At 38.7% G+C, this 15,609-nt stretch overlaps 2 protein-coding genes across 8 annotated transcripts in view; both read right to left on the reverse strand.

Moving 5' to 3' along the window:
• The window catches only part of kat6b (K(lysine) acetyltransferase 6B), a 43,298-nt gene extending 33,177 nt beyond the window's left edge, over positions 1-10,121 (reverse strand). For 3 of the 6 annotated variants that reach the window (XM_073873260.1, XM_073873258.1, XM_073873255.1), the window contains exons 1-2: positions 9,918-10,121; positions 6,233-7,105 (exon numbers count right to left, since the gene is read on the reverse strand). In XM_073873260.1, coding sequence (XP_073729361.1) covers positions 6,233-6,853 — 621 coding nt within the window. In that variant the 5' untranslated portion in view covers positions 6,854-7,105; positions 9,918-10,121. The other 3 variants (XM_073873257.1, XM_073873256.1, XM_073873259.1) reach the window with 3 other exon arrangements.
• Positions 10,122-13,972: 3,851 nt separating this feature from the next.
• adka (adenosine kinase a) overlaps positions 13,973-15,609 on the reverse strand; it is a 191,696-nt gene continuing 190,059 nt past the window's right edge. For both annotated transcript variants that reach the window (XM_073873265.1, XM_073873266.1), the window contains exon 11: positions 13,973-14,717. In XM_073873265.1, coding sequence (XP_073729366.1) covers positions 14,593-14,717 — 125 coding nt within the window. In that variant the 3' untranslated portion in view covers positions 13,973-14,592. The remainder of the gene's footprint in view (positions 14,718-15,609) is intronic.

The following is a 15,609-nucleotide window of genomic DNA, read 5'->3' on the forward strand; positions in this document are numbered from 1 at the left end:
TTGATTTCTTTTGAGAGAAATGTTGAACGTTATGCATTCAACATATTTTCTACTTCTTTTTAAAATCCCAAATAAAGAAAAATCAGCATGTAAACATTTATTTAGCCTAAATATCCTATTTAGAGTATTTTTTCTGCAGCTTTCACGCTGGTGCATTAACAAATATATGTATAATATTTAGAAATCATATCCAGAAATTAATTTGTAATAATGAAATGCAGACACATAATTAACTTAATCATTCATGTGAACATAGGTTCGTGATCAAATGTTAACATTGGCCAAAGTACCTATAAGAATACCGTTAAAGCACCAAATATATGTTAAGCAGTACCGGTAAGAGTAGTAATACCGTTAAAACCTTAACGATACGCATCCCTAGTGTTGTCACGGGTACCAAAATTTCAGTAGTCGGTACCAACACCAGTAAAAATCCTCTGATGCTTTAAATGACAAATACAATAAACTTCAGTAAGACAACTGATTGAACATAGATGCATATACAACATTAGATGACTGGCAATAAATTACTGGTTTTAAATAACAAAACTGAAATATATTACTACGTTTACAAAAGACTACAAAGCCACTGCTGTGGAATTACCCATGTAAACGTTTTTAATGCATTTAAAGGTTAATAAGAACACCTGTCACAATATACTATGTGTCTGGTCCGACATTTACTTCCGGTTTCAGTTTTTTAATGGTCTGACTATTTGCTAAACTGAACTCATGAACAAATACCTCCTCAAAAATAACACATGTTTTGGTTTTCTAGGTAACCTACGTGTTTTTTGCTTGTTATATAAATAAACTACGTTTAAAGTACTTAGTTGTATTTATTCTTAGCGGAGTTTACAGGAAGATACGTGTAGACCACGGACGCCGCTCATTTATGTTGTTACTGCTGAAACCGTCTATAAAATAAACAATTTAGAGTGAAAATCAGATAAAATCTTTAAATTCTCAAGTAATGAAATGCTATATAAACAATGTCAAGTAAATTCTTATAAACTTACATGTACTTTTCAGAAATTACAATATCTAAACTGAAGATGAAACTTCAGATTTTCATAATGGTGGATTCAAATTGAAAATAAATGAGTAAAATATCTAAAACATCTTACTACACAACACTCAAAGTTCTGAGGTAAAACGCCAACAAAACGCACCATTAAATACTTATGCGCATCCTGAATGGAAAATGATGTGCTTTAAAGCCAACTTAGGAGTTAGAACACATGGGGCGATGCTCGTTCTGCATTCATCATAGTGGTTATAACACTAAGCAAAGAGATATCACACAGAGAATCAGTAAGATACTCAAGAAAAATACTTTCTCTTGACTTATTTTGTATAAAGACAGTCCTTACTATACATATCATGAATAGCAACGAGAACATCACAGCATGCAATGTGAAGTCTGTCTATCTTTTATTGCATGAAAAATGCAATCTGAAGCAGATACATTTTTAAGTGAACTTCTTTGGAGTTAATGTAGTCTTATGGACTTCTTTTATGGTGCAGTTTTCCTTTTCAGAGCTTAATAGTAACTACCACACAGTATCTGTACTACATTTGTATCAGCTATGCCTAACTGATCCCTGTTCAAATTAAAAGGGTCTGTGCCAAAACCAGTCCAGGTTTGAGAGGACAGTGCATCCTTATTTTAAACTAACATTCAAGTTCACGCTAGGATGCCAACTGCACTACTTGATCGATTTTCTTAAAACACTCTGCAACAAAAAGTGCATGAATAACATAAGGCAAGATTTCTCCATTTCTTTAGGAGACTATAATGCTGTATTGACATTTCTAGAAAGTGAGCAAATCGCATGAGCCACAGCTGGTAAACAGCAGTCTAGCACGGTTTCAACACCATTACCGAAGAACAGATGTAATCAGCGAAGCTTTAACAGACCCTCATTGAATTACTATCTTTTAAGCTAAGCAAGAGTTTCAAGAAGGTCTAAAAGAAAAATAAAGAGGACAGCCATGAGATCTAATACACCTTCAACACAAAATCTAATCCTGCCAGCTAATGGGACAAAAGAAAGCCAGATTTGGCCCTCTCTTTTCTCATAATTTAACCCCTCGCAGAATATGATAAAGAGGCCTGGAGCAGCTGCAGACTGACCAGTCCCCAAGCACACAATTAACAACAAAAGAGCCCTTTTAACGCATTGAGCTAATCAGCAGCCGGCCCACCACTGCAGTCCCCCTAAACCATCTGCAAGACGGCAGACCGTCTTTCTGATTGTGAAAAAAAGACTGGCACCATGCTATCATGTCCTAGGGTCAATGAAGCACATTGCTTAGCAACAGTCAAGCCCCCCGAGCCTGGAAACCAAAAGCTTTTCCTTTCAAAGAGCAACTCAATAAAGAGTGGACAAGGGAATGTGCTTGAAGATTTGATTACCAATGGCCTCCAATTGTTAGCTGACCACTGCAGAAAAAGAGAGCATTAAGAGCCACCTAGTATGGAACTTAAGTGACCAGCAACAGATAATGAAACACTTTCTTGACTTGTTTTCATTTTCTTAACAGACTAGGCTGAGGCTAAAATGATCATACATTCTGCCTAACCAAACCTGACATGTCAAAAACATTGCTCACTGTATCCCAAACCTAAAGAATAACAAAATTGGGGTGTCTATATGAAGTAAAGTTGGGCGAACTTAACCCAAATTTATATCTGGGTAATGTGAAATGTTTACATGCAAGTCAAAGCCTCATGTGAGACATCATACTCACCACTATTAAAACAGATGAAATTTAATGACAGGGTTTTCTTCCCCGTTTAAAAATATACAGCTGAACAACATGCAAGCTGTATGGGAATCTAATGTTTGCCCTCAGTGTACATTTCTGGCAGAGCTTCTTTTGCAAGGAGGGTCATATCAGACTATACTGATATAGATGGTATTGTCTCTTTCAGTATACCACTTGGAAAAAATACCGATACATTACCAAAACTTGCCATACCTTCCAGCACAAATATGAAATGTAGAAAGACAGCAAGACTTGGAAAAGATGGCACAAGACTTGCAGATATTATACAAAGAATTTGGAATTTTAGGGCACGTTTACACAACCGACAAAACTTTATGTGCTTTGGGGTTCTGAAAACAAACTTTTGAAAACTGTTTTTTGAAAAGGACACACTGTTATTCTTTTCATGAAAAAAGCCAAAACAGGAATCCATAAAAAAAAAGAGGCTCCATTTACACCTGGTATTAAGATGAGTTTTGGTTGATCAGATCACAAGTGGACGAGAGACACACTTTCTCATGCACATCTGGCGTTTTATTCCGTCTCTTTTGTCCACTTTCAACCACTTCTGTCCTGATTACTTATAGATGGGATGGTCTATGGGCGAGTTGTTAAAACACGAGTGGGAGAAATTACGGGTTTTAAGTTGACGTGCACTAAAATTATGTCTTTGCTGTTAGTAAACATGCTGCACAATGTTTTGTTCATGTATATGTAGGCTTTCTTAGATATTTCAGAGCAATTGCAATTGATGAAATAAGCACGCCTTTCACACGCTAGCTTTTGTGTAATCAATGATAGCCTAAGATTGCACCGAACACTATGGGTTTGCACTAGAAGTGCGTTTGTGACTACCTCTGAATGTGGTCGAAAGTGTACGAGCACAAAACATTTTACACCTAGTTTACACCTGTATTTAGTGTCGTCCACTTGTGATCTGACCGACCAAAACACATCTTAATATCAAGTGTAAACAGCCCAAAGGTGATGACACGTGCATGTGTATTACACATCTGGTCTACACTACAGGCCTCTGAGAGTACTTGACAACCATAACAACAATGGCAGCCTACAGTACTGCATCGGTGTGACTTGAGATCAAAGATCAAAACAAACTTAACAAATCAGGGTCACTTTATCAATCCAAACAAAACTGGTTAATGCTATGGTCATTATAATTTTTTGTATTAATGGTCTGTAGAAGAATGTGTATATGTCCAGGTGCATAGTGTTTCTACACCAACTGCTGGCCTGGCATGCATAATACAGCATTTTAGTTGTTTTTGTGAATCTGAGTGAACGGTGATCATTTGGTGTGCAAAATTGGAAAAATGTTTTTGTTTTTAGTACAACTCTGGTTTTGTAAACATGCAGACATGAGGGTAAATGTTAAGGTGCAGTAACAGGTGAACTTATACTTTACTTGTAATATAACGTCAGCAATGTTTCCCATCATTCCCAGTGGAGCATGCCACTAGGTTCAAAATCAACCTTGACTTGTACTTAACGCCATTATTAACTCTTTCCCAGCCACTGACGAGTCCATTAAGAGAAAACGCTTCCCTGCCAATGACGAGTATTTCCGGCAAACCTTATTTCCGCTAATATTCACCACGTGGTGCTCTTATCCAACTAATAAATCCCGGAAGCAACCGCTAAGGCAAAACAGATCAAACTCCATTTATGTTTTGACAATTGCTCTGAATCTGATCTCTATCAAAAGTCCTTCACAAAAATGCAATTATATAAAAATTTAGTATTTTTGAAGAAACCTACCCATATTTAAAAAGTGATAAAAGAGAACAAAAAAGGCAGGATGAAACTTTTTTCAAAGCAGAGGGTCTGTTCTTTCATTTGATATATTGTATGTTTATAAAGAAGAACATTTTCTAGCAGCCAATACATTTTTGCAAAAATCATAAAAAATGCTGGCGCTGGCTGGCAACTTTTTATTAAAACACTGGCGGAGAAAGAGTTAAAGGGATAAATCACCCAATAAAAATTCTCTCATCATTTACTCACCCTCGTGTTGTTACAAACCTGTATACATTTTTTTGTTCCGATTAACACGGAGGAAGATATTTAGAGGAATGTTTCTAACCTAACCGATCAGGGGACCCATTGACTTCCATAGTAGGAAAAAGGAATACTATGGAAGTGAATGGGGCTCATGATCGGTTTGGGTACAAACATTTCTTAAAATATCTTCTTGTGTTCATCAGAACAAAGAAATGTATACATAGGTTTGTAACAACATGAGAGTGATGACAGAATTTAAAAATTTTGGTGAATTATCCCTTTAATCTCCCTTTAAAGTCAACACAATATAAAAAAGACCCTATTTACACTATTCGTCACATTTGGGTTTTATCAGCTTCAGTTATGACAAATAAAAAGTTCTCAAAATATGCTTCACCTCTGCAACAACTTTCCGCAACTCTTGACATAACAAATCCCTTTATTTATTTCCTTACTTTATCAGTCCTCCCCCTCAAACCACCTGGCTCGCTTGTATATCAAGTTACACACAGTAAAAAATCACATTAAACGTGTTGCAAATGTATTTCCATATTGACTAAGTTTTTAAATATGTAAATACAAGCTGAGAAAATTATTTTAGACAGAACTGGATAGCAAAGCTTCAGGACTACAAGCACTAACTCCAGGGCAAAAGATCTCACATAAGGTCAGCGCAAAGCTCTCGGTTATATAACAGCTATTCCAACATCTGTAGAGTATCAAGCTCTCATTTAGAGAAGTATCTTAGAAAAAAGCTTAAAGATGATTTAGGTAGAAAAACATGGTCTACTCATTCATCACGGAGCATTTCAATCACACAATGTTATAATCAAACCCACGTTCACTCATGTGGATGAAAAAGTGGTTTGGAAGAATGGTGAAGAAACTCTTTATCTAAACACCGAGTTAGGCTATGGTTTCAAGAAATTTCAACAATTTAAAGCAACAAACCCACTTGTGTGTAGTTAAGCCCTGAAAAGCTACAAACACAGATTTTAAACGGCTAAACAACTTACTTCCTAGTTGTTACAAATGGGCTATAAACTTATATTAGCATTCATATGGACGTAACCTTTGAATGACATTGACAGCTCTGGTATGATCGAGTTCATGTCAACATATGAATATTTCAAAGAAAGTCAAATTTTCTTGACTTGTTCCCTATCATTTAAAACTTTGCTGAAGTTTCCAAACAACAACAACAACAACAACCTGTTGTTAACCTGTAAGTCAAACTGAATAAACAAGTGCTCAAACATTCCCAGGGAAGTTGTTGTTAGGGGGAAAACTTTTAAAAACAATTTCACAAGAGGATCCAAACCTTTGCTTGGCAGAAACCAAAACATCAATACAGATATTTACATTTTCTGATAAACAGCTTTAACTAAAAAGGCCACTATAAAAATAAACGCCAATAAAAATAAAAAAGCTCTTGCCATACCTGGTCTCTCTCATGAGGAAGTAACGTTACAGGTGGGAGGTCTACACCAAAAACCCCCACGCTCCTGAAACAAGCCTTTCCTCCAAGTCCACCACTGTTTATCCTGTAGAGCGGCCCATCCTTCAGCAGTCGGCCGTTGTTAACCGCCCGTTTAGCAGCAAGCCTCAGCCTCTGCTGAAACCTAGGGTTCACCACAACATTCACCAAGTCTCCCTGACTTCGGAGAAATCTCTCAATGTTCCTTAGAGAAGAGCCGGCAGGGACCCCCAGTCCCTCGATAGCCCTCCTAAGGACTTTATTCCAATCCACATGACGCAGATCTCCTGCGGGTAACACAGATCCGACCGAGACGGGGGCACTGCTTCCCAGCTTGAGAGGCGCAATCCTTCCCGGGTTATCCGGGTCTTTGTAGGAAGCGCACCCTTTGCTGGTAACCTTAAGGATGGATCCATCCTTCACAGCAAGCCCCAGCTGCTGGAGTACGACGCCCTTGTCTAGTCCATGTGAGGTTGATACAGCATGACAAATCCGCTCCTCTGATGGCCGCTGCTTCTGCCTTTTGATCTTCTGAATAGCCTCAAGAATCCACTCTGTGTACAGGGGATTGGCCAGTTTCACCATGGTGAAATAAGTTGTTTCATCAAGGTATGATCCATGAATACATTCCTTTCTTCTAAGAGCGAAACGTACGCATCCACAAACACAAGCCAGCCATTAGTACATTGTGCTGAACAGGATATGGTATTGATGTAACTCCTCAAAGACCAAACCGGCTATTCATTTCTTTTCCTCTTTGTCTGAATGAAAATCCTTGCGGTTGTAAATCCAAAGTCAGAACACACTTGCTGAAAAATCCTTTCGAGTTACATACACCTGTGGGCGTGAAGACAAGAAAAACAGAAAAACCATGTTACTCTGAAACAAAATACTCACTCCAGAACCAGTTACATGGGCATGGCAATTTATGGCAACTTGATCTGGGAGTTTAAACTCACCAACCCCACAACTCATTTACATTAGCGATACTTCGCCAACCACAAAGTTCAGAGTAAGACAGGAACAAAAACAAACATTGATACTCACAAACCAAACTGTCTTTAAAGTACAGCCTGTCATTTTGAGACGTTTACTATTACTATAAATAAAATTAAATACCTACATTTATACCTAAAACCAGATTAATATCACAAAGCTAGTACTTATTTCTTTAGCCCTGTGAAATGGGTCACTTGTAATCTGACTTCAGGTGTGATGTGGACACATTCCAAAAACAGAAAACAACCAGACACAAACCAGACAGACCAGTATAACCATGCAATTAAAACGCAACATATCATTTCACATTTTGATACAAATTAAAATACAATACAAAGTACCCAAAACATTATGACAACGTCAAAATGTCAATTAAAGTTGAATCTTTAATCTTGTAGTCGGACTGGTCTGTCTAGTTTGGCTAAGAACCTAGATAGCTAGCTAGTGTCTATCTAGTACCCAAAAGTGCCATCTAGGTAAACAGCTCACACGGCTTTGAAAACCTAACTCACTCAAAAACAACAATGCAATACTGTTTTAAAAGCATACAAACTGCAGCATCACAACTCTACAGATTATTTAGTAAGAAAACACTACACGTAAAATACAAGAGTGTGTAAATTAAATGAAGATTTTTGGCTTGTGCAAGTCAAAGCGCAGCAGCAGGGGAAGACAGTGCAGCGAGCAGCCAGCAGGTGACATGCATTGAACAATTTCTACAGAATTCCTCCGCTCGCCAACAGCAGCAGCAGCAGCCATATAAACTCAACCACAACTTATCTCTCATAATGTTTTGTTTATACGTGGTTACATAAAAGCCTCACAGACATACACAGAGGAACACTTGACCCAAATAAGACATAAGATCCGGCCCAAACAGATCCAAGAAAAGCTACAGTAAATAATTGAACAACGGAGCAAGCCACCACATAACTCGAGTTTAATAGAGGAAGCATGACAGCAAATAGAGTGCTAATGAATCATATAAACACCAAGTTACATAAATGAGGGGAAAACAAAGTGTTGTTAACAAACTATCAATCATTTGACAATCACTCCTCTTGGCTGTTCGACTCGTGGGGACAAACTTGATGCATAAAACACCAGAGTTATTTTTAAGATATGACATTACTTATTCCACCTTGAAATTTCATCTGCACTGTTGTAGCTTTAACCACAAACTAAGACTTGGCCGTGACATTTCACAGAAACATTCTAGCAACACCTCAAAACACATCACAAAACATGTACAGACATTCGCACTTCAGCTCGAGTCATCATAAAACCAGTGGTTAAAACCGAGATATCGAGCTTAAGTAAAGCGAATCTCAGAAGCATATCGGCTTCTTATCTCCAGAGCATCGGCTTCCTAAACAGCCACGGAGCTCAAGTCTAGCACGCTAAGCTAAGGCAGGCTAAATTAGGTTATGCTTTATGACTACTTCCGACAGATGACTATCTATAATTTACGATGACAAAGTCAACGCGTCAATTAACCTACGGTCACAAACGCGCTGAAACAAATCGCAAACCTTGTTTTCTTGACGCTTTAATACGGTGGAGAGGTCAGGTGACTTCGCCGCTTTGCCCGGTCGCGTTACTAAACAGACGCCATTTTGTTACAATGTTGTAGTTTACATGAATCCGACATGACACTGATTACAACCCAATGGAGTCTCATTAAACCTTACCTTCACAAAGACGGTCCCGCCCAAGAAACTTTAATATTGGTTAGAAAGGGCAAATACTTATCCGTGGTTTGATAACCAAAATGTCAATCACCAGCAAGCAGTTCGGCCTCTCGAGTAGCCGGTTGGCTTCCTAATCTGTCAATAATGACTTGGCCCGCCTCTTAAGGCAACGACTGCTCTTTAATCCTGGCTGCGTATCAAGTGTGATACCTGCGATACTGCCCGTAATAAAAGAACGCGATGCAAAGATAGCTGAAACGGGTTTATCATCGTGTAATCTAATGAGTTTTAAACTACTTGATGGCTCTTTAATGTAAGATTATCTGTGAACGCGGTCTACACCTTTAAGAAGGCTCCCCCTTACGAGCATTACGCTACACTGCAATGTGAGCAGATCGACCTAGTCACACTTCTCAGAGAATAATGTAATGCTAAATAATTAGTCGGAGCACTCGAGTTATCCTTGGCATTCGTCTTGCGGTGTGCACTGTAATCTCATTTAATAATTACTTTGCACTTTACAAAAGACATGCAAAACCAAGAAGTGTCTAGCGCGCGTGCATCCTTAGGAAGGCACTATGCACGCATATAGGCAAATGTATAAATGCTGCGAATGCACTAAGAAGATGATAGCATAGCATTTCTCCCGTTATTGCAAAACACCGTAAACAGGATGCACCGATGACCGTCGTTTATTTATGCACGTATATCTAAAACGCGCGACTGAGATAGCATCTGGAAAATTCCATTTATGCGGGTCAAGCAGTAGCTCGCGATACTTGCACGGTTCGCGTAACCCAATAACCTTAATAGCCCGAATTAATTTCTCCACTCGCGTCAAGTTACATCACTCAAGAAGACAAGTTAAACTTGAACGATTAAACCATGTCACCGATAACAAGCCACTCAAGACACCGCCGAGATAAATGCCCGACAGCGCTGGCAAAGCGAACGTTTACCTTTAAGTTCCTCGCGCGATCTCCCCACGCTCTCCTCGTATAAGCGATAAAAACACGTTTATTTGAGATGATGATGATGTATATATGCGTAAAGTAGGTTAATCCAATGGGGTCCTGTTTGATTCGGAAGATGAACGCACGCGTAGGCAGAGGGAACCTGATAACAACTAATTGAAAGGTTAATCTACATAGGAGTCTGTGACAAAGTAGTACCCTCCCCTTTCGGCACTCCATCAGCCACAGAGGAGGACTAACTCTCTGTAACCGCTATGTGACATCACATCGCTCATTGGGAAACAATGTACATTGTTTCAGACTACATGGCATGGGTGGGATAAAGAAAAGACATGATGTGCCCTGCCTTTGAAGAGGAAAACTTTTAATGCCACTCTGCATCCGTTTAAAAGGAACGGATGCATAAATTATACGATGAAATGTCACCATGTTCACTATTTGTAAATGATATGTCCTGTTTGAAGAGGAAAAGGAAAGTTTTAATATCACCTATCCGGCATGGCACAGATTCATTTAATAGGATAATATACATGCATTATTATTTTATTACATGCATTATTAAATATTAATACCTTAAATTTGATGTCATTTTGTAAGTGTTCAAAGGAGGAAAATAAAGGTGAACTTAACTAATGCAAGATAAACAGGTAAAATGCCTCTAGTGTTGCAGTATCAATGGTTTGTAATTAATTTTCAACAACATAAAGTAAATTTACGCCAACAGCACTGTAAACAGCATGGGATGCACCCGAACACCCTTCGGTTTTCCTTAAAGGGAAAAATAGGTATAGCATAGGGCAGTTTGAACCATGGCCAAGCTATGGATGTGCCACATTTAAAACATGCCTAAAGGGAAAACAAATTACACTAAACAATACCCGAGTCATGCTGGATGTGGGTTGGCAATAGTTGGCACAGTTGCTTCCAGCAAAACTTGATCAAGGTTATCTGACACCAAATGTTATGCGAGTACTTGTGGTAAAATGATCACACTGCTTTTAATTGGACCCACTTGTGGCATTTAATGAAACACATGTGTAAATAAAACTGTTAATTATGATTTAATGATTGACAGATCTACTGGAGCTGATACGTTAAAGTAACATATAGCCAGTTATCTGCCAATTCACTTATTACAGTGCAAAACAATAAAATGGCTATATTTCCTGCCCCATGGATTTCTTTTGTTTTTGTTTTATTGTAGTGTAGCTATTGCAGGTGTTATTTGTTTACACTTTACGCATGCACAATGAAATTATTCACCTTTGCATATTTCAACCACTGGCTTAAGTGCAGATATGCTCAAATTCACATTCACACAGGTAAGTATCAGATCAGTCCCTGAGCAGAAAGGATAAGTGCTTTGCACAAAGGTATATACCAGGAGTATAACAGTAATAAAGCAGATTAGCTGAATGTTGTGCACCATTAACACCACACTTAAACAGTTGACCTTCCAGGCCCTAACTGACTTTTCAAACTATAAAGGGAAAGCTGCTTTGAATGTCTCATCCAAGCAAAGCTTTTCATTTTCATAGATTGTGCTCGGATGGCATTGTTCATATAGATAACCTGTAAAGAAAATGCGGTGTTAAAAGCACTTATTCCTCCCCAGAGGCAATTAAATGGTTTAAAGACATTTCGCATGATAATGCTTTCATCACAGAAGTTGTTGAATGTTCACAGTCTGTTCACACTTTAAGACAAAGCTATACAGTATGTGCCGGAAAAAACTATATATGTTGTTAAAGTCAAATAGGTCATATCTTAAAAGCAACAGTCATTATGAAACAAACACTACAGTATATGCGGTCTCACTAGTTGGTCTTGTTTATGAACATGTTTGCTACTTTATAAATAAAACTTAACATACAAATGGTTAAAATTTGATTATTTAATGAAAGCTGCAGTAGTCAAATGTTGATGTGTTTTAAAAAGGATTTATTTAGGAAATAGTACAGCCCTCAAATAGGCAAAACATACATAGACTTATCCAAGCAGCCAAGCCAAAATTCAAATTTAATATAAGAATAAGCCAGTCCTTAAAACCTTTTTTTGCCCTTCGATAATGCCGTCTAATAAGTTGACACCTGCAAATTAACTTACTTTTTATAACTTTCACAGGTCTTAAAAACACCCAGCATCATTGTAAAATACACAGCAGGAGGATTTGAGAGGTGAAAGAACATGAGCTAGAAAATGTGTGTGTAGGAACTTTCTGGTAAAGTTAAATATGAAAAAACGTCAAAGACTTTTATCTTCATGGGTATCACATTGGCCCACAGGTTGTTTAAAGCCATGTGCTGAGTGATGCCAATCCAGACCTACAAACATCTCTTTGAGTGACAGAACCTGAATCTGCTATGATTGGAGTCACACACTGGGACACAAGGGCAGCTGTACCATGAGTCTGTCTAATGTTACAAATAGCTACCCTCTCATCACATATCGCAGGGATGAACCCTCACAGACATGTCACTGTCATCAAAAAGACAGGTACAGTAGAAGATTGAAAGCCACTTACTATCCAACAGAGTTAAGATACTGAGAGAGTAAAATAAACAATATGAAGAGTTCAGATGCAAAACCCACTTAGTGCATATGACATGATTTCTTGTTAATTAGCATTTTTTAATCAGGCTCTTAAAGGGACACTCCACTTTAAAAAAAAAAATGCTCATTTTTCAGCTCCCCTGGAGTTAAAGGAACAGTATGTAGGATTGTGGCCAAAACTGGTACTGCAATCACAAAACTTGTGGCTAAAACTGGTACTGCAATCACACAACTGGTGGCCAATACACAAAATGACAACATAAACATCAGTTGAGGGCTGCAACTCCACTTTTTAAATGACAATATCCTGGCCGGACCACTGTTGTCAGTGATATAAATGTTTGAAATGAAAAAGATTTCTTAATATCTAGTGACATAACAGGGCCATTTTATGATTAATTGATATACATTTCTTACATACTGTTCCTTTAAACATTTGATTCTTACCGTTTTGAAATCACTTCAGCTGATCTCCAGGTCTGGCGGTAGCACTTTTAGCATAGCTTAGCACAATCCATTGAATCTGATTAGACCATTAGCATCGCGCTAAAAAAATAACCAAAGAGTTTCGATATTTTTCCTGTTTGAAGCTTGACTCTTCTGTAGTTGCATCGTGTACTAAGAACGACGGAAATTAAGTGTTGCGATTTTCTAGGCAGATATGTTTAGGAACTACACTCTCAAACTGGCGCAATAATCAAGGACCCTGCAGCTGCGACAAGGCTGCAGCAGACGCAGCGACACTACGCACTGCCCGAAATTAGTCCCTTTGTTTACTTTTAATGGCAGGGGACTATTTTCGGCTGCTGCACAATATCATCGCGCCTCCTGCAGCCACGCTACATCAGCAAAGTCCCTGATTATCCCGCCAGTTAAGAGTATAGTTCGTAGCCATATCTGCCTAGAAAATCACAACTTTTAATTTTCTGTCGGTCTTCGTACACGATGTAACTACAGAAGAGTCAAGTTTTAAATAAGAAAAATATCGAAACTCTGTTGTTATCTTTTAGCCCGATGCTAATGGTCTAATCAGATTCAACGGACTACAAGCTATGCTAAAAGTGGCAGCGTCAGACCCGGAGATCAGCTGAATGGACTCCAAAACGGCAAAAATCAACTCTAGGGGAGCTGGAAAATGAGCATGTTTAAAAAAAGTGTAATGTCCCTTTAATGGATTCTGCCTAAAAAAGTAATATTTCTAAATGGCCTGAGGGCAGGATTAAGCGGATTTGACCGAAAGTATTTGATGAGCTTATAGTACGTGTTGAGAGCATCTCTCATTTATGATGGATGTGGCATTTAGCTGCATTTGCATCTGAATTTCTCATATACTACTTCTGCATCAAGCCAGAACTGCAAAAAGTACTTTTGTGAATGATCGTTGACGCTCTGAAGTCAAGCGTCAACAAGTTGTATCATAAAATCATTTTAAGCGGTATAATCATGTCTCATTCTACACATCAAATAATTACAAGATAAGACAGCAATACAGCAGGAATACAGCCTTTATTTTTTGGCAGAGGTATTGTATTCAAAAAGACTGCATGCTTAATCATTTTACACTGACGCGACAACAGGTTTTATTGATCAAGACACATTCAAGTGTGGATTTAACAAATACATTTGGTTTACACTGCAATACTGGCCAGGCAAATTCCTGTGAAATAAAATAATAAGCCTTTGAGTTTGATATAGTTACAATGATTCACACACACATCCGACTTGTGTAATGTTAAAGGTGTACATTACAGTGTCTTACAGCAGTATCGTTATATCATGAAGGTAATTTTGTTAATCCATCAAACATACCTGGAGATATGCTGGTTATTATGATCACCACTCTTACATTACAAAGGAGAGCAATACTAAAATGGCTTTTTAAAAACAAATCAATATTTGCAACAAAGGAATACTTCTTTGTAAACACTTTCATAGTGAAATATGTCTCCATTATCGCATTAGGATGCGGGACTGTAAAAAAAAACACAGGCACAGAAGAATGCAGTCGTTGAACAAGAGTAACAGGAAGATAAAAAGTCAATTAAAAAAAGGCATTAGTCCTATAAAACACTCGTGTGGCTAAATCTCCTGGTCTCCGAGCGGCCCATCAGTGGAAGTCAGGCTTTTCTGGGAATGTGCAACCCGCCCGTTGAATAATGACGTTAGCGGCGTAGTGTCCAGCACGGATGCACTGCTCAAAGGTCTTATCCTGTACCAGCTGCGACAGGAAACCTGCACACACACAAGCAAGCACAAAAAAGACATTGAAAAAGACAAATCAGATATCATCAACATCGCTGTGTACTCAGGAGGTGTTTGCTGTCATTACGCCGCAAGAGGTGGACAGATTTGATCCTAATTGCGTGCGCACACGCTTGCGAACATATTTGCAGGCGTGCAAACATATGTTTAATGAATGCACAACTGAACACACTTCCGCCCGCATCTCAATGCTGCAAAACACTCACATGCCGCCAGACATGAGATCTGAAAATGCAGCTGGTTATCGATTTTCTGTTGCATGCACTTTCCTTTTAAAAATTAAGTAAATCAGACTTGGAGGGGAAAGGTGATAGAAAAGGCCCTCCTTAATGATGTGCGATACAGAATTCCTCCAGCTGCCCTCGGGCTCCGAACCCTCCCACCTAGATCTCCTCTCTCCGCAGCAGCATTGAAAAACAGCTGGCGAATTCATTTTCCAACACGGTAGAGCGCTGGCCTCCAACCTCTTGTTGGAACGGATAAAGGAGTTAAAAAAATCAATACGCCGTTTGAGCAAACACGCTCACAGCTCTATTAGTCGCAAGGTTGTCCTGGAAGAGCTTCAGGAAGACATGTTAGCAAATCAGGCTCACGGGCGTTTAAAACGCAGAAGATGCATCGCGTGAAGATAAATTACGGGGGACCTACAAGACCTGTGCAAACAGCATGATCGACATCAATATTTTTGTTTTGCGTGGGGAGCCGAACAGCGTCAAGCTTTATAAGTTTGATGGATGTCTTCACAGTTTGGATCGCTGGCTATTCGAAGGCGCAGTTATTAGTGAAACCCACAGATTAAAGATAATGGCTGCGGGGAGCCTGGAAACTCCGCTAATCCATCATGAAAGTAGATCTATTTCCC

This window comes from Misgurnus anguillicaudatus, chromosome 11, assembly GCF_027580225.2.
Source record: "Misgurnus anguillicaudatus chromosome 11, ASM2758022v2, whole genome shotgun sequence".
NCBI lineage: Eukaryota > Metazoa > Chordata > Actinopteri > Cypriniformes > Cobitidae > Misgurnus > Misgurnus anguillicaudatus.